This window comes from Lathamus discolor, chromosome 2 (assembly GCF_037157495.1).
Source record: "Lathamus discolor isolate bLatDis1 chromosome 2, bLatDis1.hap1, whole genome shotgun sequence".
Classification (NCBI taxonomy): Eukaryota; Metazoa; Chordata; class Aves; order Psittaciformes; family Psittacidae; genus Lathamus; species Lathamus discolor.
In genome coordinates this window covers 117,086,431-117,109,471 of record NC_088885.1, presented here as the reverse complement: position 1 = coordinate 117,109,471, position 23,041 = coordinate 117,086,431, and the positions used below count along the sequence as shown (strand labels likewise).

General features: G+C 47.5%; 3 protein-coding genes and 2 long non-coding RNA genes across 11 annotated transcripts in view; 3 read left to right on the top strand and 2 right to left on the bottom strand.

The window, feature by feature from the left end:
• PRKDC (protein kinase, DNA-activated, catalytic subunit) overlaps positions 1-10,503 on the top strand; it is an 81,037-nt gene extending 70,534 nt beyond the window's left edge. The window contains exons 75-86 of the mRNA XM_065668228.1: positions 1,014-1,101; positions 1,412-1,555; positions 2,614-2,818; positions 3,357-3,424; positions 3,689-3,909; positions 4,210-4,302; positions 6,176-6,265; positions 7,481-7,552; positions 7,635-7,836; positions 8,258-8,446; positions 9,003-9,142; positions 10,114-10,503. Of these exons, the coding sequence (XP_065524300.1) occupies positions 1,014-1,101; positions 1,412-1,555; positions 2,614-2,818; positions 3,357-3,424; positions 3,689-3,909; positions 4,210-4,302; positions 6,176-6,265; positions 7,481-7,552; positions 7,635-7,836; positions 8,258-8,446; positions 9,003-9,142; positions 10,114-10,318 (1,717 nt within the window). The 3' untranslated portion in view covers positions 10,319-10,503. The remainder of the gene's footprint in view (positions 1-1,013; positions 1,102-1,411; positions 1,556-2,613; positions 2,819-3,356; positions 3,425-3,688; positions 3,910-4,209; positions 4,303-6,175; positions 6,266-7,480; positions 7,553-7,634; positions 7,837-8,257; positions 8,447-9,002; positions 9,143-10,113) is intronic.
• Positions 10,504-13,058: 2,555 nt separating this feature from the next.
• On the bottom strand, positions 13,059-17,600 carry LOC136008655 (uncharacterized). Of its 2 annotated transcripts, XR_010610181.1 has the most exons (4): positions 16,575-17,600; positions 16,137-16,473; positions 14,013-14,102; positions 13,059-13,583 (listed from the first exon to the last, which is right to left on the bottom strand). It is a non-coding gene; the product is annotated as an uncharacterized LOC136008655 (long non-coding RNA). The 2 variants fall into 2 exon arrangements; XR_010610180.1 differs by having other exon boundaries at positions 16,137-17,600.
• Positions 17,601-18,759: 1,159 nt separating this feature from the next.
• On the top strand, positions 18,760-20,756 carry CEBPD (CCAAT enhancer binding protein delta). Its single transcript, XM_065668227.1, has one exon. It carries the CDS (start codon positions 19,249-19,251, stop codon positions 20,263-20,265), a length of 1,017 nt encoding a protein of 338 aa, XP_065524299.1. The 5' UTR covers positions 18,760-19,248; the 3' UTR covers positions 20,266-20,756.
• A 128-nt stretch (positions 20,757-20,884) lies between these two features.
• LOC136008654 (uncharacterized) overlaps positions 20,885-23,041 on the top strand; it is a 42,012-nt gene continuing 39,855 nt past the window's right edge. For all 4 annotated transcript variants that reach the window (XR_010610176.1, XR_010610178.1, XR_010610175.1 and 1 more), the window contains exon 1: positions 20,885-21,573. This is a non-coding gene — a long non-coding RNA (uncharacterized LOC136008654). The remainder of the gene's footprint in view (positions 21,574-23,041) is intronic.
• Positions 22,037-23,041, bottom strand: part of SPIDR (scaffold protein involved in DNA repair) — a 205,134-nt gene continuing 204,129 nt past the window's right edge. For all 3 annotated transcript variants that reach the window (XM_065668224.1, XM_065668225.1, XM_065668226.1), the window contains one exon: positions 22,037-22,728. In XM_065668224.1, the coding sequence (XP_065524296.1) occupies positions 22,597-22,728 (132 nt within the window). In that variant the 3' untranslated portion in view covers positions 22,037-22,596. The remainder of the gene's footprint in view (positions 22,729-23,041) is intronic.

The window sequence follows — 23,041 nt, the reverse complement described above, 5'->3', positions numbered from 1 at the left end:
TGTTTTCATTTAAAGGCCCAGGGAAAAACAATACATAAGTCTTAGTATTAGACATACTCAGGCTGGGGGCCTTAATACATGCTGAAGTACTGAGTACATACAGTCCACAGGCTGTGGGAAGTTTTTCCAAGATAAAATTAAAAGACCACAAAGAAGCAACCCCTTTCTCCTTGTTATTCTGTGGTGGTCAAAGTTTCTTCTTTTTTATCCTGTTCTGCTGAGGTAGAAGGGAAATCTGGTCATGATTAGGCTCTTTCTGTAGCAGACTTCACAGCAGCATGAGTCAGTATCCATCAGAGGTGAAGATTAAGCTTGCTTAGACATTTACGATCTTTCTAATACCAAAAGAAAGCAGAAATGTTTAAATAAGGTAGATGCTGCTACCAAACTTAAGAGAGGGCCAGTGAAATGGATGCATGTTATCTTGACTGACAGCTCTTTTGTGTTCTTCTCTGCTTATTCAGTGTGTAGCATGCACCTTCCTCTACAAGCCCTTCCTTGCCCATTTTGCCATGCGATAAAACCCGAGTTAATCCGCAGGCAAAAGTTAACTTATACCACGCAGTGCTGTAGAACCACTAATACAATTTTAGTGGTCTTTCTGCCTTTTTTTTTTTTTTTAATCTCTCATACATTTGCTAAATCTCTTTGCTTCAGGTAAGAAGATAAAGTCTTGTGCTTCACAAAGTATCACCCTTGAATAACTGTTGTGACAGGATGTATAGTATGGTTAGTGCCTATTTATGTTGCAAGGACACTTTCCACTTCACCAGCAAGCTCCAGTTTTAATAGTGGAGCACTTAATTAAGAAATTGGGAGCTGCGTGGTAAGTACAGTTAATATATTCACAATCATGCAGTCCCAGAGAGAATTCTTAGGGAGTCCTGCCTACCTATCCCTCGATTAGTTTACCAGGTTCTTGAATATGGCAGACAATCTGGATCATTGCTTATCTGCATGCTAAGTGGTAATGGTAGCTCTGTTGCATTGTGGTGCGCTTTTTTCTTTTAAAGAATCAGGAATAAGTTGGACAGAGGAGGAATAGTTCAAGATTTTGTTCGCTCCCTGGAACAGCTCTCTAATCCCGTAATGATTTTTAAGGTAAAATGTTTTGGCTTTTTCCCCCTCCTTCCCTTCACCTTCACTACCCTTTGGCAGGGTGCTGTCAGCAGCTTTCACTGGTGTAGTCTCCCTCCCTTGTGGCAGCTGGCTATTTTGTGCTAGCCCTTTTTAGCTTTTGCCTTCCAGGGTGAAGGGGGGTATTTCCATAGCCTTTCAATTGCTCTTCTGATTATCGACACATTAATTAGCTATTTGTAAATAAGGAAATACAAACACAATCTGAGCAGGCTACCAAAGAGCGAGGGTCAGCAAACTTTCTCAGTACTTACCTGTTTCTTTCTGTTTGCAGGATTGGGTTGAGGATGTCAAAAATGAGTTGGTAAAAGCTCAGAGAAATAAAAATAAGCTTAAGGAAATGTACGAAGGATTGTACAAGAGTTTGGGGAATTTAGATGCTCCTGGCCTTGGATTGCTGAGGAAAAGCTTTATTCAGGTATGTGTGATTACTGAGTCATGTTGGCATTGTGTGCTTTTCTAGAAGGCACCTGAAAGTCAAAAGTGGAAGCCAGATTACAGTTTTTACAAGTGCTGCAGGACTTGATGAGGCAAGAGATCAAGTTGTTAGTACTGGACTGGGATTTCTTTGCTAGAAGCTATGGACTTACTATATAGTTCAACCTCTGACTGCCCTTCAGAACTAAATGTTCCCTCTTAGCTCAGCTTCTGCCTTCCCCTTCCTGCGCACTGCCAGGTTGTCAGGGCCTAGGGCTCTCTGACCATCCAGAAACATGCACAGGAATCTGGCCCTGGGTTTTTGTTTTTCCTGCTGCCAAGGATATATGAGCATCTTAGGGTGTTTTGCTATGTTATGCTACTCAGTTTTGCTGCTTATCCTGATTTATTTAGGGTAAGTTATTCAGAAGAGTTAAAACTATGAAGAATTACAGAAAGGACTTTTCAAAAGCAGAAAATAGCATGGGGCTCGGGGAAATGCTTTGAGAGTTTTTACATAGAAATGCACATTTCTGGGTCTAGAAATCTCTGAGCTGCAAATTGCTGATGGCCAGGAGAGTGATACTCCTGTAGAATCGGGGCTGTATGCTTGTATAGTATGTGCATAGGCCATGACCAGGGCTAGGTGGATCCAAGTCTCTCCCATGTGGCCATTCTTATGTCACATTAGCATTAGATAAACTTACCAAGTGTCGCTAGGGAGATTCTTTTTCCATGAGCAGGGAAGATGGAGGATGAGAGTAAGGTGGAGTTGAAAGGAGGTGAGGTGATAGAGCACCAGAAAGGGCAATTAGGAGTTTAGGGGCATACTAGCTGCTTGAATATGTTGCTGCAAGATAAGCTGGGTCTCTGATGATAATGACTTCACACTTAAGAGTATGGAATAAGAATTGGCAGGAGGATGTGCCAGTGATGGGTGGGGGCAGAAGGAACGGAGCAGCTGTAGGTTGAGCCATACAGCAAGGACCTGTCAGGCATGAGAACAAAGGCAGTCTGCATTTGGTGTTAATGCAGTTCCTTTCTATAAATGAACGTCAGGCTTTTGCAAAGGACTTTGACCATCATTTTGGAAAAGGTGGCTCAGTACTGTTGGATATGAAGATTAGTGACTTTGAATCAATTACAACGTCTCTTCTCTCAAAAATGAACAAAAACTGTAAAGAACCTGGAAACCTGAAAGAATGTTCACCGTGGATGAGCAAATTCAAAGCCGAGTTCTTGAGGAATGAACTAGAAGTTCCTGGTAAGTTCCTCTTCAGTGTCAATGGTGAACTGTCCTTTACAAGAAAGTTGCTACTCTTGAACTCTACTCATGTTGGTCGTATTGTCCTTCTTTCTGGCCTTACACAGAGGAAGATTTCCCATGAAATAACTGTTCATTCATTCATCATCTCTTAATTCTGTTCTTAAACTGTAGTCCTGATTTTAGAATTGTTTTAGAATTGATTTTAGAATTGTTTCTAAAATTATATTTCTTGCCTAAGTAATTTTTAAAGGTCTGACTCAAGGAAATCTGATATATAAATCTAATGTATGTTTAAATCTGTTTCAGAAAGGGTGTGTCCTTTGAAACCATTAACAATGCAATTCTAGCAGTTTAACAAAGAAAGAATACTAAATTAAATCATATGATGTATATGGTGGATTAAATATTTTCTTCATACCTATATATCCTACCAATTTGACAAAATATTTGAAAGTGTGTTCTATTCTTAAACACACTTAAAAAAAGTAAGTCTATGTAACCTTTTTTCTTTCACTTTTTTCTACTACCACTTCAGGTCAGTATGATGGAAAAGGGAAGCCATTGCCAGAGTACCATGCAAAAATCTCTGGATTTGATGAACGGGTATGATTTTGAGTCAAAATCCTTTATGGTATAAATTTGTGTCCATATTCCATGTGAAGAATTTGACAGTAGCAAAGCTGCTGCTTGTGTACACATCTTGCAGCACATAAGGGAAGGTCTGCAAGTGGGCATTTGTTTTTCTAGTAGTAACTGAGCAACTTGATTATGCCATCCAGGAATGACAGATATGCTTAATCTCAGTGATGATCCTGTAAGGCCGAGTCTTCTGTCACAAATATTTTGCTTTTTCCTGTTTTTTCCAAGATAAGTGTAATGCAATCCTTGAGGAAGCCAAAACGCATAACAATCCGAGGTAGCGATGAGCAGGAGTATCCTTTTCTTGTCAAAGGTGGTGAAGACCTGAGACAAGACCAACGTATTGAGCAGCTGTTTGATGTAATGAACATTATCCTTTCCCAAGATGCTACATGTAGCCAAAGGAATATGCAGTTAAAAACTTACCAGGTCATCCCCATCACAACAAGGTGGGCATTTCTTTTTTGAAGGGACAGAAGTCCTTGTGTTAACATCTGTTACTTTTGGGATGTTGGAAAGTGAGATTTCTGTCTGCCAGATTCTGGTTCTGGTGTTTTGTGTCTTGGCTTTTTTATTGTTATTTATTTTCCTTTTAAAAGACATTGAAGTTGCTTTGGAAACTTTCAGAGTATATTTGAATATCAACCTTAATTTAGCAGGCACTAGAATGTGTTACTTCCTACTTGTGGTGTTCTTCTGAAGTTCAACTCTGAGCTGCTTGTTCACATCTCTGAATAATTTTTTTCCAGACTGGGGCTCATCAAGTGGCTGGAAAATACTTGTACTTTAAAAGAATTTCTTAAGAATAGCATGTCTGAAGAGGAAAGCATCAACTATAACAGGTGATGCTTGTTTAGCTGTCTTTTCTATTAGTGTCCACTACTAATGGGCTTTTGATACTGACAATCTTGTGGCAGCATTTTATTTTTTAATAAGAATGAAATGAAAGCACCTGTAAGTGAGGAGGCAGTTTGTACTTCCTGACCCAAATTAGTAATTAGCAACTGTTTGTTTAATGAGTACCATTGTACCTGGAATATCCTCCACCCAGGTTGTTTAAACAAGAGGCTTATAATTATAATCACTTGTGACGTCACTATCATCACAATTTCCTTATCAGCACATTGATTTTACAGGCAAAGGATTTTGATCTCTTGATTTGATCAGGCAGGAAATGGACGTAGGTCAGTGAGGTGGGGAGCTGAGCAGAGGGAAGAGGAGCAGAGCAGAGACAGAGCTATTCAGGTCCTGGGTTCAGCAGTGAGTCAGTGACAGAGGAAATTGTCAGCAGATGCACAAAACACACCTGTAAAAGAACAGTCTGACTTTATAAAAATGCTGGGTTTGAATAAGTTAGCTTTCTCTTGATTGTAATTGGAGCACTAATAGTTGTAAAATCGATTTAATTCTATCATTTCAGTCTCTTTCTATGCTGGAATTTAGACATGTAGTTTTATTCACCAGTGTTGTTCTTGATGCATAATTTCTGTTTGAATTTGTCGGAGTGTTGCTGTCACCATTTATTTTTACAAGTCCTCTTGTTTATGGGACCGGTTGGAGTAGCCTCCAGCATAGAGGTTCAACTACAGAGAGTCTTTACTTCTATAATTACTGAACTTGTGAGCAGTTCAGGAACTGTTACAGTTCCTGCATTACCGCAGTCTGCTTCACTTTTGTGAAGAGAGCGTTATTATGTTAGTCTCAGTTCATTGACTGGGAAAGTGGAGGACTCCTCACAGGGAACTACCTCATGAAGGGAGAAAATTTCTAATGTACTGAATGTAGAAGATGAGCATCTTTCTAAAAACAGTTGATTATTTATCCCACTCCAAAATAGCTTTATTTTATTGTTGTATATAGGCTTTAAATACTTACCCATATGTTCTTCAACCAAGTCAATTAAGACACTGTATCTTGAGCTGTGGTTGAATGATGGCACTCACAAAGGAAAATTCTGATTAAATCCTTGCTGGCAATATTTTTGTTGGGGTGGGGGGCATACCCTCCTGAAGTTTTGACATCCTTTTCTTCATCCCAAATTGAGGGTCTGTGCAGTCTATAAATGATAAATACTTCTTACATGGAAAGGATCTCTCTATCTCAGAACATGCTTTGGAAGAGAGAAGGCAGGTGCTCTGCTAAGTTGCCTTCTCTCTGGAAAAGAAGTTTAATGTCAAGTATATTTAGTTAAGATAGGGAAAAAAAGATCAAATTCTTCAACAAGTCCCCATTCCTCCCCTCTTGTACACACTGAGGAGATAATGGACTGCCTTCCTGCATTCCCATGGACAAACAGCAGCATTTATTACATACCTACTACTGTGGTAGGCTGCATAATGCCTCTCCAATGGATGCAAGACTTGAAAATATCTTTCCCTCCCTGCAGAAATTATTCTGGGTCTTTCTTGTCAACACAGTATCTAATTTTCACAGTGCCTATTGACAAGTTATCACCTTTGAGGATTCTAATCTTCTGACAAACATGACTGAAGTGCATTCAAAGCTAGGGGGAATGAGATGGATGGATCAGCATATGCACTGATTGCATAAACTTCATTTCCAGAGCAAGGCTAAGACTGATGTAGGCTGCAGATACCAGACTCTTCCTGTGCATAAAAATCTCATGGGTCATAGCCGCACACAGCCTGCAGGTGTTCAAGTACAGAGTGGTAAGGTAATACAGGGAAATCATCAGCTTTTCTTTCTTGTACCTAGCAAAAAGGGACCTCATGCTGCCTATTATGAGTGGCTGTCCAAGATGGGTGGGAAAGCACAAGGCATTTCTCGATACCAGGTTATGTACAGGTAAGTGTTGAGAACTGCATGTAAAATATAGAAACTAGAGTGTGCACACATAGAGTTGTAGAAATTCCAGGAAAAATATGCTCTGCCTTATAATTCATAGGCTAGATATGATTTTTGCTCATTTACTCCTTTGTCTTACTGGAGATGCTCTGCAGGAGGAGTTTAGTACTGCCAAAATCCCCCCAGAGCACGGGAATGCTTCCAGAAGCTTGCTCACTTCTTTAAGAAAGTGTTTAGTTGAAGAAGAGCATCTGCACTTTATTTTGTAGGTGTCTTGTTCCTTCCTGATTATGCAGTTAGGCTGCCTCAGAGCCAGAGCACCTGCTGAAGCTGGACAGAGAAAACCACTTTGATTCACTGAGAATTTAAGAATATTTGATGGTTCGGGTCCCAGCCTGGGCATCCTCTTGTTGGAATTTCCACACCTGCCTAGATCTGGCACTGATGTGGGGGGGGGGGGGAAGTGGAGTTTGCAGTGGAGCATGATGAGCTCATAACCTGCTTAAGCGAGCATCTTGCTTTTTAAAGGAAAACTTTGACTCCTTTAAATTAGTGCATCTACATTAATACTTGTATTCAGATCCAGAATGTGCTTTGGAACTCCCAATCACCCCCACTCATCTCATGCTGGCCTCCTTTGCAGGGCTGTACCCTAGTACACAGTTTGTCTGCTGGTTTAAAATGCAATTCTCTATATTAACAGAATGGAGAACCTTTAAGGTTCATCTTGGATACTAGGTTGGTAAAGGGTGGGTTTTGTGGAATGTGTTTTATTGCTTCTTTAACTTATCCAAAGCTATAAAAGATTACAAGAGATGCAAAGGTAGAAAGACTATTCAGACATTCATATTCTGGCCTAGTTCTTCTTAAATCTAGCTGCACCGAGATACTCCAGGAGTCAATATTTCATGAAGAAACTGGTGTCTGGGATCTTGTCTCTTTCATCCACACTAATATTCAACAGCTCACTGGTACTGCTCAGTGAAGCTGTATCTGCCCCATCTGTGGCAGTGTTCAAGGCCAGGCTGGATGGGGCTTTGAACAACTTGATCTAGTGGGAGATGTCCCTGCCCATAGCAAGGGGGATAGAACTTAATGATCTTGAGTTTCCCTTCTGACCCAAACCTTTCTATGATTCTGTGTACACATCTGAACTTCTAACACCCAGTGGGCTGTTATTTCAATAGCTAACATTATTCCTTCTTTAATTTGCAGAAACGCTAACCGTACAGAAACAGTTAAGTCTTTCAGAAGCAGGGAAAGCAGTGTTCCAGAAGACCTGCTGCGGTAAGTGCACTGTTAATGGCTGCAGGTTGTGAAACAAATGGTGGTGGTTAATCTGTATGCAACAAGAGATTTCTGTTTTAAGGCGAGCCTTTGTGAAAATGAGTACATCTCCTCAAGCTTTCCTGTCCCTGCGGTCCCATTTTGCCAGCTCTCATGCACTGATGTGCATCAGCCACTGGATACTTGGTATTGGAGATAGACATCTGTCCAACTTCATGATTAACAAGGAGACAGGTGGCATGGTGGGAATAGACTTTGGATATGCGTTTGGCTCAGCTACACAGGTACTTGCTTTTCTAATTAATTTATTACAGCTTTTATGTGCAATGACACATCTGGTCTCAGTGCTAAATTTAATGCTCCTTATTTGCCACTATTCTGTTGCAAATTAATGTTTACAAGTTATTTCTAGTTAATAGAAGAAAATCTGTGTTTCCATATATTCTCAGACAAACAAGGAGCAGTAGAGTTTCATGGAGTCTATGTGGTATGGTGGTATATAGTTCAGCTGTGCTTTTAAGCACTGTCACTAAATATTCATGACTAGAGCTTTGATGGCCCTGCTCAGCCGTGTCACACATTATTTTCAGTTAGGGGACAGAGAGGGTTTCAAAGCTTGAAAAGAAAAAAATATTTATCTCTAATCCTTCTGTTCCAAGGCTTCTTAATTCTTGTTTTCTTTGGACTGTCCTTCCCCTTGGCTAGTTTTTGCCGGTGCCAGAGTTGATGCCTTTTCGTCTGACCCGCCAGTTTGTTAATCTGATGATGCCAGTGAAAGAGTGGGGTCTCATTTATAGTGTGATGGTACATGCCCTAAGGGCTTATCGTGAGGATCCAGATCTCCTCATCAGCACGATGGATGTATTTGTAAAAGAGCCTTCTTTGGACTGGAAGGTGGGATTTTTCCTCTTTCCTTTTGTTTCATGTGAAAATTCTTAAACTGTAGTAAGGATAAAACTGATCAGAAGCGGAAGTATTTCCTGATGCTTACTCAGCATTCCTCTTATATTTCTGTGTTTTTCTGAGTTCTCAAAGAAACTGAACTAAAGGATTTTAAATGATCCATGGACAAAGAATAGTAACATATGTCTGTGTTATCATTGTACTGTTCTTTATCTGCATGATAATCCTAAAAATGTGGGTATCTCTTGATCATGTTATGTCACTTACATCACAGCATATATATTTTCATCTTTTTGTAATCAGACTCTTAAATTTACATAACACTGTATGGTTCAAACTAATAATTACAGAGAAAAAATCTGAAACTAGTTGCACTGCAGTAACTCCAGTTGTAAATTAAATTTTTAGTCACTGCCTGGATAGATATCATCACTACTTTGCCCTCTATTGCATTTGCACTTGAGCTTGACTTGCTATGATCAGGCAGCTTAAAGGGCTTTTAAGTATATGACTTATGATAAATAGGGCACATTTGTTTTCTGTTTAGAACTCTGAACAAAGACAGCTGAAAAAGGGAGGTACATGGATTAAGGAAGTAAACACATCTGAAGTAAACTGGTACCCTTTGCAGAGAGTCAGCTATGTCAAACGAAAGCTTACAGGTGCCAATCCTGCAACAATCACTTGGTAAGATGCTCTCCTTCTGCTTTCATCTGCTTCAAGAGCTTTGGCAGTCTCCTGTGTCAGATTCCACTGCCTTTAGATAGAGTGGCAGCTAAGAAAAGAGAAGAGACAGGCCTCCTGTCAGAATCATTTGGTCCACATACAAGCCCTCTGAACCTCCCTATCAGCCAAACACCAGATAACTCCCCATTCGTGTTCCGGCTGCAGCTCAGGCCTCCTGAGCAGTTTTACTGTTCCTGGCAGCACACACAGCCCCACCCTCTAAGCCTGCTTAACTTCTCACTCCTCAGACTGCTGTTCTTCATGTTCCTCTCCACAGCTTCTAGTCTGGGGGTGGTATTTATATCAATATGCTTCTGCTGGACAGTTGCTTGAAATGGAACCTGAACCAGCTGTATGGAAGGCATGGAGGTATTGCTGTTTCCCAAAGCCACCAAATTCAAATCTGATGGCATTCCCAGGTTGTTTGTGTCAGTCTAGTCAAGTCTGGTTAAAGGCAGAATGTCTTTAAAGTTCAGTTAAAGTACAATTAATCCCTTCCATCCTCTCTTAAAAAGACATTTTGGATTAATCAAGAGGGGGGTTGAAAAGCAAATAAAAGCCTGTTTTAAAACCATACAAACACTGAAAAGTGCAGGACTTGGGAGGAATCCCTTTTGTGGTCAATGCTGTACTGGAAAAGGCAGCAAAATATTCCTTGCAGACACAAATCAGTAGGGCAGATAGGGAGATAACAGCTCAGATGTGAACTGCTGCTGTCTTTCATTTAGACATCTTCGACGAGCTTGAAATATTCACTATAAGGGACACCTGAAACCACCAGTCGCTTTCCACAGCTACTGAATGGTCTCCACATCTTGAAAAATAAAGCTGCAGGACTTGTGTTCAAGTACTGTTTGGTGTTTAAAAACCCATCACAGATGTTTCTGCTTGTTTCTTTTAGTAAGGTCTTATTTTTGTGTTCTCAATTTTAGTGATGAACTGCGCCTCGGCCACGAGAAGTCACCTTCTTATAATGATCTTGCAGCTGTGGCTCGTGGTAATGCTGATAACAACATCAGAGCCAAGGAGCCAGAGGATGGCCTTTCAGTAGAGACACAAGTGAGATGCCTGATCGATCAAGCAACGGATCCCAACATTCTTGGCAGAGTCTGGGAAGGATGGGAAGCCTGGATGTGAGGGGCTGCTCTCTAAAGCCCAGGCTGCCAGGGGACATATACCATAACACACAGCTGCAACCAGATCAGAATTTTAAGGCCAAAAAGGAAAAAAGCCCAAACTGTTAAACAGTGACGATAAACACGGTTAACTTGGCTAATATAGAAAATAGTATTTTTTGTATTAAAGCTGTATTCAAAAAATGACCTTTTTTAAAATTGTTTTTCTTCTATGTGGTTCTGTAACAAAGCAGCTTTATTGTCTGTGCTGAAGTCAATGTAGAAAAAACTGGAGGGGTTGTAGAGCTTTAAAGACTTGCTTGAAAGGCACTGAGGTTGCTCAGAGGAAAGCACAAAATTCATACTCTGTGAACTTGTAGGCATCCTTACAGTCTGTGCTTTTGTCTTTTACAGAGACCTTGGTGACAATCAACTGAAACCACTCTGCAGACATACGTTATTTATAATTAAAACTAAGAGATTGTCATATCAATAGTAACAGTGAAGCACACAGTAAAATTAAACAGAAAATGGCTTTTGGCTCTAGATAACACTTAAAAGTGTCTGAATGGTTGTTTCCTTACTGGATAATGAGATAATAATGATGAGACCATTGCAGTAGATTGTTTTTTAACAATAGGAGGTTATACTGTTATCTCTGTCCTTCAGAAGTTTACACTCCTCATGTAGTATTAATTCCAAATTACTTGTTTAGCAAAAGCCAAAAGTAGCCACTGCTGACAGAGCAGAGCGCACTATAAGCTTATTGCCGTAACTGTAGCACAGGAATGGCTACTGCACTGTGGTGCTTCCTTTATACCAAAGTGTGGAAGTTGTGCCAGATGCAGCTCTTTCTCTTGGGCAGACAGTTTTCAGTTGTGCGGGTTTTGGCTGGGATAGTGTTAATTTTCTTCTTAGTAGCTGGTATGGGCTATGGTTTGGATTTGTGCTGCAAAGAGTGTTGATAACACAGGGATGTTTTTGTTACTGCTGAGCAGCGCTCACACAGAAGTCAAGAACTTTTCTGCCCCTCACACCACCCCATCAGTGAGCAGGCTGGGGGTGCGCAAGAAGTTGGGAGGGGACACAGCCAGGACAGCTGATCCCAACTGACCACAGGGATATTCCATACCATATGGTGTCATGCTCAGCATATAAAGCTGGGGGAAGAAGAAGGAAGGGGAGGATGTTTGGAGTGATGGCATTTGCCTTCCCAAGTAACTGCTACGTGAGATGAAGCCCTGCTTTCCTGGAGATGACTGAACACCTGCCTGACCATGGGAAGTGGTGAATGGATTCCTTGTTTTGCTTTGTTTGCATGCACAGATTTTGCTTTACATATTAAGCTGTCTTTATCTCAACCCACAAGTTTTCTCACTTTTATCGTTCTGATTCTCTGAATCAGAATTCTCTGAGAATCACATCATATTCTTCCATGGAGAAGGACTTGGGGGTGCTGGTCGATGAGAAAATGAACATGAGCCGGCTTCAGTGTGCGCTCGCAGCCCAGAAAGCCAACTGCATCCTGGGCTGCATCAAAAGGAGCGTGACCAGCAGTCAAAGGAGGTGATCCTGCCCCTCTACTCTGCTCTTATGAGACCTCACCTGGAGTATTGTGTGCAGTTCTGGTGTCCTCAACATAAAAAGGACATGGAACTGCTGGAACAAGTCCAGAGGAGGGCCACGAGGATGATCAGGGGACTGGAGCACCTCCCATATGAAGACAGGCTGAGAAAGTTGGGGCTGTTCAGCCTGGAGAAGAGAAGGCTGTGTGGGGACCTCATAGCAGCCTTCCAGTACCTGAAGGGGGCCTATAGGGATGCTGGGGAGGGACTCTTCATTAGGGACTGTAGTGACAGGACAAGGGGTAATGAGTTCAAACTTAAACAGGGGAAATTTAGATTGGATATAGGGAGGAAGTTCTTTACTGTGAGGGTGGTGAGGCACTGGAATGGGTTGCCCAAGGAAGTTGTGAATGCTCCATCCCTGGCAGTGTTCAAGGCCAGGTTGGATGAAGCCTTGTGTGGGATGGTTTAGTGTGAGGTGTCCCTGCCCACAGCAGGAGGGTTGGAACTAGATGATCTTGAGGTCCTTTCCAACCCTAACTATTCAGTGATTCTATTACGTGATTCTATGTTGGCAGGGATAGAGCCACAACATCAGGTAACCTTGGTGGCAAGTGCAGTGCAGCACAGATGGCAAAGGGGAAAAGAGTTCTCTCAAATATTACAGTTGTTTATTACCCAGAGCTCATTGTATGAGATAGTTTCCATTGGGGCTTTTAATAATTATCATAAAAGGTATAATAAAAATGAGTCCTTGCCCTTTCACTACCTATAATCTTTCCCTCCCGCTTCCGTGGTGATGAGGCAGGCCCAGTCTCACTGAGGTCCTCAGGTGCTGCTGGCAGCAGGCATGAATGTATCTCAGCTAGAGAGATGGAAATCTGCCTCCTGGATACAAGGCCATGGAAAACTCAGGATGGGGGAGATTGCTCGCTGGGGTCTAGTGGATAGCGAGGGAGCTCTTGTTTCAAATACTTCCAGCAACAATTACTATTTGTTACCTTCCTCTTAAACAACTGAGCATATTTATTAGGTCAATAGTGTTACCAGTCAAGGCATTCAGAATCTTTTTGTCAGATTTTATTAATTTGAAATATTGTTCAGCTGTATTTTTGTAGAGGAAGTGTCTGTTGAAACTTTCAGATGGATACCTTGCTTCAAAAGTTAACTTAGGGCTTTTTAATCACAGAGCACACCCACCCATTTATAGAGACCATAGCTAATGGACAGGGGTTATTCTTTTCATAAGCATGTGTGATACAGTCTCTATACACTTGTGTAAGGTGTCTTGGTGCATTTCATCCTCTTAATCGCTGGTATCAGACTAGACAGCAGCAGAACAACTAGGTCTTGGTTAGGTGAGGCACCCTGGCTTTCACCTGGCCACTCTACAGATAAATACAAGACAGTTTGAAGCGCAATGAAAAGCCACATGAAAAGGCAAAGGGGACATTTGGAAATCAAGTGGCCACTCGTAGGAGGTGTTAATTTCACTTTTGGCACATATCTCAGATACTCACTGGGTACTTTGACCTGTGCTGGGGAGGACAAAGTTTAGGTTTATAGTTTAACGAGGCTCTTCTGTAGGGCTTTCCATACCTTCATCAACAATAGATGTTTGTGTGCAAGACTCCATCCTTGGCCTTTGGGAAAGGAACTGGAACCTGGCCCATGCCCTGTTCTCCATCGCGAAAAGCCCTCAGCCCAGGGGTGAAGGAGAGACTTTTGGACAGACAAAAGTAACCTTTGTGGTGCAAAAGAGCTTAGAACATGTCCATGACACTTAAAATAATTAAAAACTCCATTTTGTCACAAAAATAAGTGCTGTATGTGGAAGCCTCAGCTACATCAGTGCTACGAGGGGTGTATTTGTTGAGCTCAAGTGCCAGCTGAGGAGCAAAACACAGAGCTGCTGGGTTTTCACAAGCAGAAACGCATCCTATGCAAAGCAAGCGGAATTGCCCTCCCGGAGCTTTCCCTGTGCAGCTGAATGAGCCTGGAACCAACCTCCAGCATATGTGGATCGCAGCTGCTGTCCCCAGCCCTGACTGAAGGGCGCTGCTCTCAATAAAACACGGCAGCTGAAAGGAAAGGGCTGAAGCCAGCCTGTGAAGCAGCAAGAAAAGTTCTGATGCAACGATGCGCGCAAACCTCAAGTCGCTGGGCTCAGTGCTCGATGGGGCGGGCTTGTTTGGCTTCCAGAAAAGGGTAAGATTATCAGGGTTGGAGACTGCTTCAGGTCTGATGCAAAACAAAACTGAGTGAGTGTTCACAAGTACAGCAGACTATTTTCTTCTCAGATTAAACAACGCGCTGTGCACGCTATCTGAAATTCCCTGGGTGCAGCTAAAAAGCCATGCAAAGCGTTAGCATGGGTTTGCAGGGGGTTCTTCTTAGTGTATAGAATAAATTCATGTTTACGCTAGTGCTTACCACCTCGTCAGTCTTACAGGCTCCCCCTAACTCAAAGTTACAACCCTGCTGAGCACAGACGAAAGCTCTGCTGCCTGCAGTCTCCTTTCCCAGCTGATAAAGAGGTTCCTGCATGGGGCTTGTCATAGCGTTTTCCTTTAGTCCCCACCACTGCCCCTCAGTCTAAATGTTATCATCTCGAGATGTCTGTGGTGAGATGTGGCACAGCACCAGCATATGCTTGGGCTCAGGAAGGAGCCTATGAGCTCTCCTCAAGAGCAATGAATGAGGCTTGTCGTCAGCTGTGGAATAAGGAGTTCCCTACAGCTCTCCTGGCTTCATGCTGAAGGCTTTGGCCAGCCACTTTCTCAAGTCAGGTAAGTCAGTGCCTACATTTAGAGACGCTCCTCCCCAAACTTCATGGTTTCCAAAATGAGGGCCTTAAAATAAGCATTTATTGTGGTTACTTTAAACCACTTTCCCCCTCCCAAGTACCGAGGATGAGGGTCTGCAGGGTCACTCCATTGACACCACGCGCCCCAGCTGGAAATGACCTGGGCTTAAAAACTTCCTTTTGCAGCTCTGCTGCTTGTGAGAAATGGCACCTGTGCAGAAAGGCCGTGCCCCGGCAGCCACCCACAGCGCCAAGCAGTGCCTCTGCTCTTGTAGAGAAGCTACCAAAGAGCTACCCCTTGCATTAAACCAGGAGAGCCCGGAATAAGGGGTTTAGGGGTTTTCTTGTTGCAAACAGTTTGGGAAGGAGAGGCCCCAAAGGACTGGAACAGGTTGGTTACAGTTTCCACTCTATTTACAGGGGGGTGCTTTCCTTTCTGGTGGGACAGGAACAACCTGCAGGCAGTCAGAGCACAGGTATTAAACAAGCTAAAGTGAGGCACTGGAATGGGTTGCTCAGGGGGGTTGTGAGTGCTCCATCCCTGGCAGTGTTCAAGGCCAGGTTGGATGAAACCTTGTGTGGGATGGTTTAGTGTGAGGTGTCCCTGCCCATGGCAGGGGGGTTGGAACTGGATGATCTTGAGGTCCTTTCCAACCCCAACTATTCTATGATTCTATGAAAAGGAAGAATCCTCCCACTTGGCAGCAAGCTCTTCATTCACTCGGAGCAGGGTGGCCGCAGGCTGGGTCAGCCATGAGCTGACCTGTGTGAGTACAAGTGCTGTGATGAGCACAATAACTGCTGCAGAGACTGGAGACGAGGGGAAGGCAGGAGCCTTGGCAGGGCTGCGGTGAGGGATAGGGAGGGTCTGTCCGGCAGTCACTGTGCTGGCTAACGAGAGCCAACGCCAGGCTCAGGGAGGTGCAGTCCCTCCCTCGGAGAGCGCTGGCAGCTTTTTGACTCTCCCCACACAACTTGCACCTCCTCATCTGCATGTCCCGCTCCCGGGACGGCCCCCGAGTGCCGGTCATCGCACTGCTGCTTCTCTGTGCGGGGAGGAGAAAACCGGGCAAACCGCCTCCGCACCTTCTCCCCACTGTCAGCGTCCTGCCAGCCTTTCCCTGTGAAACCCGGTGCTGGAATGTGGATAAGGTGTCCTCCCGCAGCTGCCCTGCCCGAGGCCGTGAATCCCCCAGGAGCTACCCCCCCTCAGCCCTGTAGCAGCCCAGAAGCAGCGAAGGGCTCTTCAGGCTCTGCAAGACCAGCCCAGCCTCGACGGGCTCCCAGCCCCGCTGTCCCAGGAAGCCCTGCACATCTGGGCAGAGGTGAGCATGCAGGAAGGAGGATGGGATGGTGGGGATTAAAGCCGGGCTGAAGCATTGCCCTGATTGCTCACCTTCCCTGAGTCGCCTGTCCCTTGTTTATGAGGAAAAACCAGTCAGAAGTACAGCGTGATTTAATTCCTGTACCTGAAGGACTGGCTCGGGGTCCTGGTGCTGCTCTGGGTTCACTGCCAGCTCTCCAGGTAATGTAAGGTTCTGTCCTTTCTGTGCAAAGGTTTCTTGCTAGAGAAAGGGTTCTTGTCCTTTCTGCCCGGGTTTAAACGCTCCTCTTGACTTCACCGGGAGCAGGAACCCCAGACAGGTTTTAAGGAAACCAGTCTGAAATTCAGATGCTCGGAATGTTTCTCACGCTGCGCGAGCTTACAGGATCCCAGAGATGAGCCAGAATGCAGTGGGTCCGGTACTCAGCAGCATGGGTGAGGGAACCAAGGGCTTGTCTCTGCTTCTCTGCTCATGAAATCACCTGTGCAGATGGGAACAGATTCAGGTGCTCAATGCCGGACAAATCCACCCAGGATATCCTCCTGCCTTCAGCCCAGTGCTTTGGTAAGTGACAAGTATCACCTGCTCGCACCCTCTGGGTGCCTTGCTGCAGGTGTTACACCACGCCAGGGCCTCACACCCCGCGTGGCACGTGGGGAGCCCCTCAAAACGAAATCACACATCTCCAGCCCGGCAGCAAACACAACCAACTTCAGCCTTCCAGGGGACGGCTTCGGGGCAGGGATCAACAGGTCTGACCACGAGCTCTGAACGCCCCTCCAGGTCCTGAAGACACCGGAAGCCAAGCTGCACCCACGGAGACAGGCTCAGGTGTGACAGGGGCGGCAGACACTGAGGCTTATGCAGGGCGTCCGTGCCCAGCAGCTGCCGTTCACTGAAGGGTTTTGGGAATCTGGTCGCCGTGCGGCAGGGTGCCCAGCGGGGCCGGGTGACCTGGCGGGGAACTGAGTCTCCTCTGCGGAGTAACACATGATGGGCATTAAACAAGGCTGCCCAGGCTGGCACGGTTGCATGCCAGCACCGATGAGCAGCTGCCCTTTGGGGAGAAGGACTTCAGGGAGCTGAAAGCACAACACAGTTCCACACAAACAGCAAAAGGAGACGCTGTCCAAGACAAACCATCATTGCACGGCTGCAGCAGGTGAGGTGATACCAGACCCTGTTGCAGAGCAGGGAGGGAGTCCGCGTGTCAGATTGCCTTCCCTTTCTGAGCTACCTTCCCGTGCTTTTCCCACCCGTCCTCCTACACTTCATGCAGAGGAAAAAGGTCCAGGAGCACTATGTTCCCTGCAGACAGCCAGGCCGGGAGCAGGTGGCACAGGGTCATGCGACGTGAATACACCCCAGTGCTGAAGGGCAGAAAACAACAACATGCAAAGCTGGGCTTGGGGGAGTGTTAATTATTGAAGATGTGGAAGAGGAAAATTGTTTCCACTTCTTGCATCACTGTCAGTGCTTAATGCTGATGTGGAAGGAGGCTGCAGGATCAACCCCCTGATGAGCAAAGCAAATCAAGTCTGTTTATTTAACAACGTAACGTCTCTGTGGGGTTACTGCAGCACTAGAGCTGAGAACAAAGCCAAGCCCCTGCACTTACCTGCCGGATGCAAAACCTCACCTGGCAGGCAGAGAACACTTACCCAGATCCCACAGGCTTCCCAGGAGGAGTTCAGAGCCGAAGGGAGAGTGCAGATCAGCCCTGTCCCAGCCATTCCCCTTAAAATACATACCCCTGCGAGAAACAGCTGTGCCGCCGCAACAGCTGCGGGACCGCCGGATGGAGCCCTGCCCAGCGGGATGCCGTGGGCCCTGCGCATACCCGCGCTCCCCAGGGAGCCGCCACCGAGTGGCACGGCACAGCTTCGTGCTCCATCTGAGCTCTAGGCTGGGAAGTCAGGGGCTGCACTGGACATAGAAACGTGGCATGGTTTGGGTTGGAAGGGACACTCGAGTTCCAACCCCTGGCCGTGGGCAGGGGCACCCGCCACTAGACCGGGTTGCTCAAAGCTCCATCCAGGTTGCTCAGGGTCCTGCTGGTGTCACAAAGCTAGCCAGGTCTTCGGGGGGGAAAATGAATAAATCTTAACATGGAGTTTTTCAAGGGGTTTTTATGTGTTTTGTTTGCAGTTCAGGCAGTGGAGCGCCTGCGGGTGATGCCAGGCGGTTATAAACTGTTAAGTAATTAGAAAACTTAGGTATTTCACACACTTGAACTTAAAATACTTGCCAATTTGATGGCAGTTGTCAATCGGATGAAAGGGAGGGGGGTTATGATTACTAACCATAAGTTTTTAAAGAGGTTTAACTTCACAGAAGCACCCTGAAGAAGCTAAAGGTGCCTTAACACCCCTTTTCCCACGGGAGCATCCTGCAAGACGAAGTCCGAGCAGTCACCCTGTCACTGGAGTGCGGCTGTTACAGCGCTCTCCTCCAGCGGGAGGAGCGGGGCCTCGGGAGGGCGCTCGGGCGATGCACAGAGACACGCGTGGGGCCGGCAGCATCCTTCCCGGAGCGCTTCATCCAAGGCGCCCCTGGGGAAACGTGCGCGGAGTGGGAGCAGCGTGCGCGGGGGAGCGGTGAGATGAGCCTTTTCCGCTGCCCCGTGTGCAAGTAAGGCAGGAAAAGGGTGAGCTAACTCTCGACCGGAGCGCTGGAAGGGGAATGGGGGGACGGGGTGGTCCGGGCATGGGGCAGGCGCCCAGCGGATGAAGGGTCCCCCGGAGGACAAGTCCATCCTTGCCCCCCGGAGGTAAGGTCGCCTCCCGCCCGCGGTCATCCTCCACCGGGAGGCGGCAGCTCCCCGCGGCGGGAGCCCTGCCTCCGCGGCCGCGCACCCCACCCGCTCCCGCCCCCGGTCCCCGGGGGTGCCGGGAACACTCGAGGTTCCCCGTCACTGGGGCAGGAGGCGGGGCCGGCGCCGTATAAGAAGGGACCGAGCGGGCGTTTCGCTCCCAGGTCCAGAGACGCCTTGTCCCATCCCCGCTTCCTACCGCCGAGAGCGGCGTGACCTGAGCCCGGATCCATCCCCGCGGCGAGGCGAGGCGAGGCGAGGCGGCGGGACCGCAGCGGGAGCACGGTACCACCACCGCCAGTACAAGCAGCGGCCCCAGCAGCAGCCCCGCTCCCCACCTGCCCGTGGCGGAGGCTGGAGCTGCGATCACCGCGGAGCGGAGGCTGGTGCCCGCGGCCCGGAGCCCCTCTGCCGCGACCGTGCGGCGCCGCGTCCCGCTGGCCGATGAGCGCCGCCGCTCTCTACAGCCTGGACTCCCCGGCATGCTATAAGAGCTGGTGCCTGGAGCCCGCCAACTTCTACGACGCCAAGGTGGGCAGCGGCGGCGGGCCCGGTCCCGCCTGCAAGCCGGGGGCCCGCGGCGGCTGCGGGATGAGCGGCGAGGAGGCGGGGGGCGGCCTGGGGGGCAGCGGCACCAACCTGGCGGAGCTGAGCGCCGCCGCCCCGGCCATGTACGAGGACGAGAGCGCCATCGACTTCAGCTCCTACATTGACTCCATGTCGGCCGTGCCCAACCTGGAGCTCTGCAACGACGAGCTCTTCGCCGACCTCTTCAACAGCAACCACAAGCCCGAGCGGGGCGGGGACTACGGCGAGTACTTGCCGCCGGGCGGCGGCGCCGGCCGCGACCCCGCCAAGGACCTCGGCGCTGCCATGAGCACCCTGCTGGGCGCCGAGCCCCGCACCGCCTCCTCGTCCTCCTCCTCTTCCTCCTCCTCCTCCTCTTCCTCCTCCCGCGGCGCGCTGAAGCAGGAGCCGGACTGGAGCGACAGCGACCTGTCCTCCTCGCTGCTGCCGTCGCAGATCGCCACCTGCGCGCAGACCATCATGAACCTGAGCGGGCAGCCCACGCCGCCCACCTCGCCCGAGCCGCCGGGCAGCAGCTCCCCGTCCAGCTGCAGCACCCGCTCGCCGGGCCCCGCGGCGCCCCAGCAGGGCGTCCCTGCCCCGCCGGCCCCCGCCGGGAAGGAGCGGGCCGGCAAGAAGTGCGTGGACAGGTTCAGCCCCGAGTACCGGCAGCGCCGGGAGCGCAACAACATCGCCGTGCGCAAGAGCCGCGACAAGGCGAAGCGGCGCAACCAGGAGATGCAGCAGAAGCTGCTGGAGCTCTCGGCCGAGAACGAGAAGCTGCACAAGAAGATCGAGCAGCTCACCCGGGACTTGACCAGCCTCCGGCACTTCTTCAAGCAGCTGCCCAGCGCCTCCTTCCTGCAGCCCGGCTCGGGCACCGACTGCCGGTAACCGGGGCGGGGAGCGGGACGGAGAGACGGACTCCGGGAGACGGTGGATGATAAATAAATACCTCAGCGGCCGCGCCGGGCCGAGCGGAGCCCGTGCGGGGCCGGGCCGCGGCGTCCCGGGCCGGGCGCGGAGCAGGAGGCGCGAAGCCGCGGTGAGAGCCGCCGGCCGCTTGCGGAGCGTCGGAGCGACGCGGGGCCGGTCCGGGTCTTGCACCACGAAACTTGCAAAAAAAAAAAAAGAGGAAAAAAGCTAAATATATATATATATATATTTTCTTCTCTCCCCTTAAATTATTTTTGTAATGGTAGTTTTCATCTTTTCTACATTTTACTCATACTGATGCAGCTATGGTACATCTGTTAAAATGATTCAACCCCCCATGTATTTTAGGCAGTAGGATGAAAACCCAGAAAGACTGAGCATGCTCGACCTTTTATATCAATTTTTACAGCATTTCTAAGAATAAAAGGACAAAAAGCATTTTAAAACAACCCTGCTCTCGTTTGCTCTGTGTGGTGAAGGCACCGGGGGGGGGGGGGGGGAGCGCTCGGGAGGGGCTCCCGCAGCCGAAGCGGGACGGTGAGGGCAAGCGGGGGGCTCGTTTGGTTCTGCAGCAGCCTCAGCGAGGTGCAGGGGGTGGCGGGAGCCGCTGAGGCTCCCGCAGGTGGTGGGTACAAAAGTCTGTTTGTCCCGGAGCTGCGCGGCCGGCCCGCACTGCTGAGTCAGCTGCTGGCGCTGGGCTGTCGGGGCCGAGTAGCGGTGGCACATAGCACAGACCATGCTGCGGGGGCGGCCCTGGCGCCGGGACCCCTGCAGCAGCAGAGCATTAACAATAACAAAACGCGCACCTGAACATGGAACACAGTTAGCTGACATTCCTGCTAAGAAACCTCGAAGCGTTTTTACAGAGCTGCACCTCCACTAATGCTCCTAAACATTACCGCTATGCTCGAACCAGATGTGGGCTCAAGGGAGGTGGTGGTGGCTCCATGCGCTTCAGCCCGCCCTGGGCTATTGCGAGCTGGCCACTTTCACTGATCCCTGCTAGTGAAAGCGAGAGCGGGCAACACCACCGAGTAACTGTTACAAAGGGCTAGGCAACTTGCCTGAGTTTTATTAGGGCATGCACAAAAGTGGCAGCATCTGCAGGGCACTGGCACAAACACAGCCTGGTGGGACCGGCACCTCCACAGCCAGCACTTTCTGAGAGAGCAGCCTTGCTGGCTTCCGAGGAGTGACCCTGGTCTTGGACAGAGCAGTGTCCTCTATGCAGAAATGGGCTGACATCCCCTTTTTCCTTATGGGGAGGTAGGTAAAAGACTGAAACAGGCAAGAGGGGGAAAAGGGGGATTCAAAAGCTGGGCAATCGTGACGTATGTAAAGCTTTCCACTATCGGCCACAGCCGCAGGAATGGTAAGTGTAGCAACAGGCTTGCTGTTCCTTTTCTGCTGGGTGATCACATACAGGACCTGTGCAAAACCGTTCATTCTTCCTCCTCTGGCCTGTAAAGGGGTTTTAAATACTGTGGAAGGGGAAGGGGGGGTGGGGGGGAAATCTAATGTCTGACCAGACTCTCGCATCTCCAACAATGCACGCATAAGAAGATTTTGGTATTATTTATCTGATCTGTAATGCCTGTCTCTGTACAGTCTGGGTGAGGATATATATGTGGCCTACAAAACAGTTTGCTACCCATAAGAGAAACTATAATGAAACACCCGCTCTGTGGGAAGCTACAGATAACACGGTACTTCTACGTTCAGAGACCAATTAGCTGTAAAACATTAACTTTATATGTGCTTGACACTTCAAAACATAAGCTTCATTCAAATCTCCATCTTTATAACATGTATTGCAAGGTGATAACAAATGTTACAACTCAGAACTGGCGCAGCCAGCAGTACATCTGAAATCCACTGATAAAACTCAGCTTAGACCAATGTTCACTGCCTATAGCAAGGTATTTATTTCGAAAATGTCAGTAAATATATTCCCTCTACACATAATAAATACAGTATTACAAAAAGAAAAGTTATTCACAACCATTCAAAACTTCCAAATGAGTTGGTTTATACACATCAACAGCAAACACACCAAAGATCTGCATTCCTTAGTGCTGAGCTGATCCGAAAAAGCAGAGTTCAGAAAGTTGAACAGATTTCTTTTGTATAGGTATTTCTCCAGGATTCGCACAATGTGCTTTGTAAATCACAGTTTTAATCGACTATCTGAACACTTATCCTGCTTGCTTTATACATTATCTGTGGCACTAGTTAACAGATAACCACATTACAAAGTCCACAGATACTATAAGAGCTGACGAGTTCAACTCAGTGTCTTGCTGCTGCTTCCAGAAGAACAATTTCCTCCAGTGCAATGCAGTTGGGGTGGCTGGTTACGGAGCGGACGTAGCAGTTCAATAACCCCACCTCCTTTCCCAGCACGCTCTGCACCTCATAACTCTGCAGTGATAAAAGCATGTTGATTAAAACAAACAGTCCTGGACATTCTGTTCCAAGCAGCATTCGGCTGGGAAGATGCAGGGTGTTAAGGTCCTCTTCCAACAGACAATTCTTTTAAGGACTCAGAAAGAAAAGTGCATTAGAACTGACAGAAAGGATTTAATCCATTCGATTTTCAGTAACTAGATCTGCTTCACGTGCTGCTTCCTTACCAGGCTTTTAAACACGAGCTGGTTAAATATAATGATAAAGCAAGCTACTGTGTGCTTGAACTCAAGTTTGTTGAAGCATAACCTACATGTGCTCCCTTTAC

Coding starts and splice junctions, on each gene's coding strand:
- CEBPD (XM_065668227.1), top strand. CDS start 19,249: ATGAGCGCCGCCGCTCTCTACAGCCTGGACTCCCCGGCATGCTATAAG.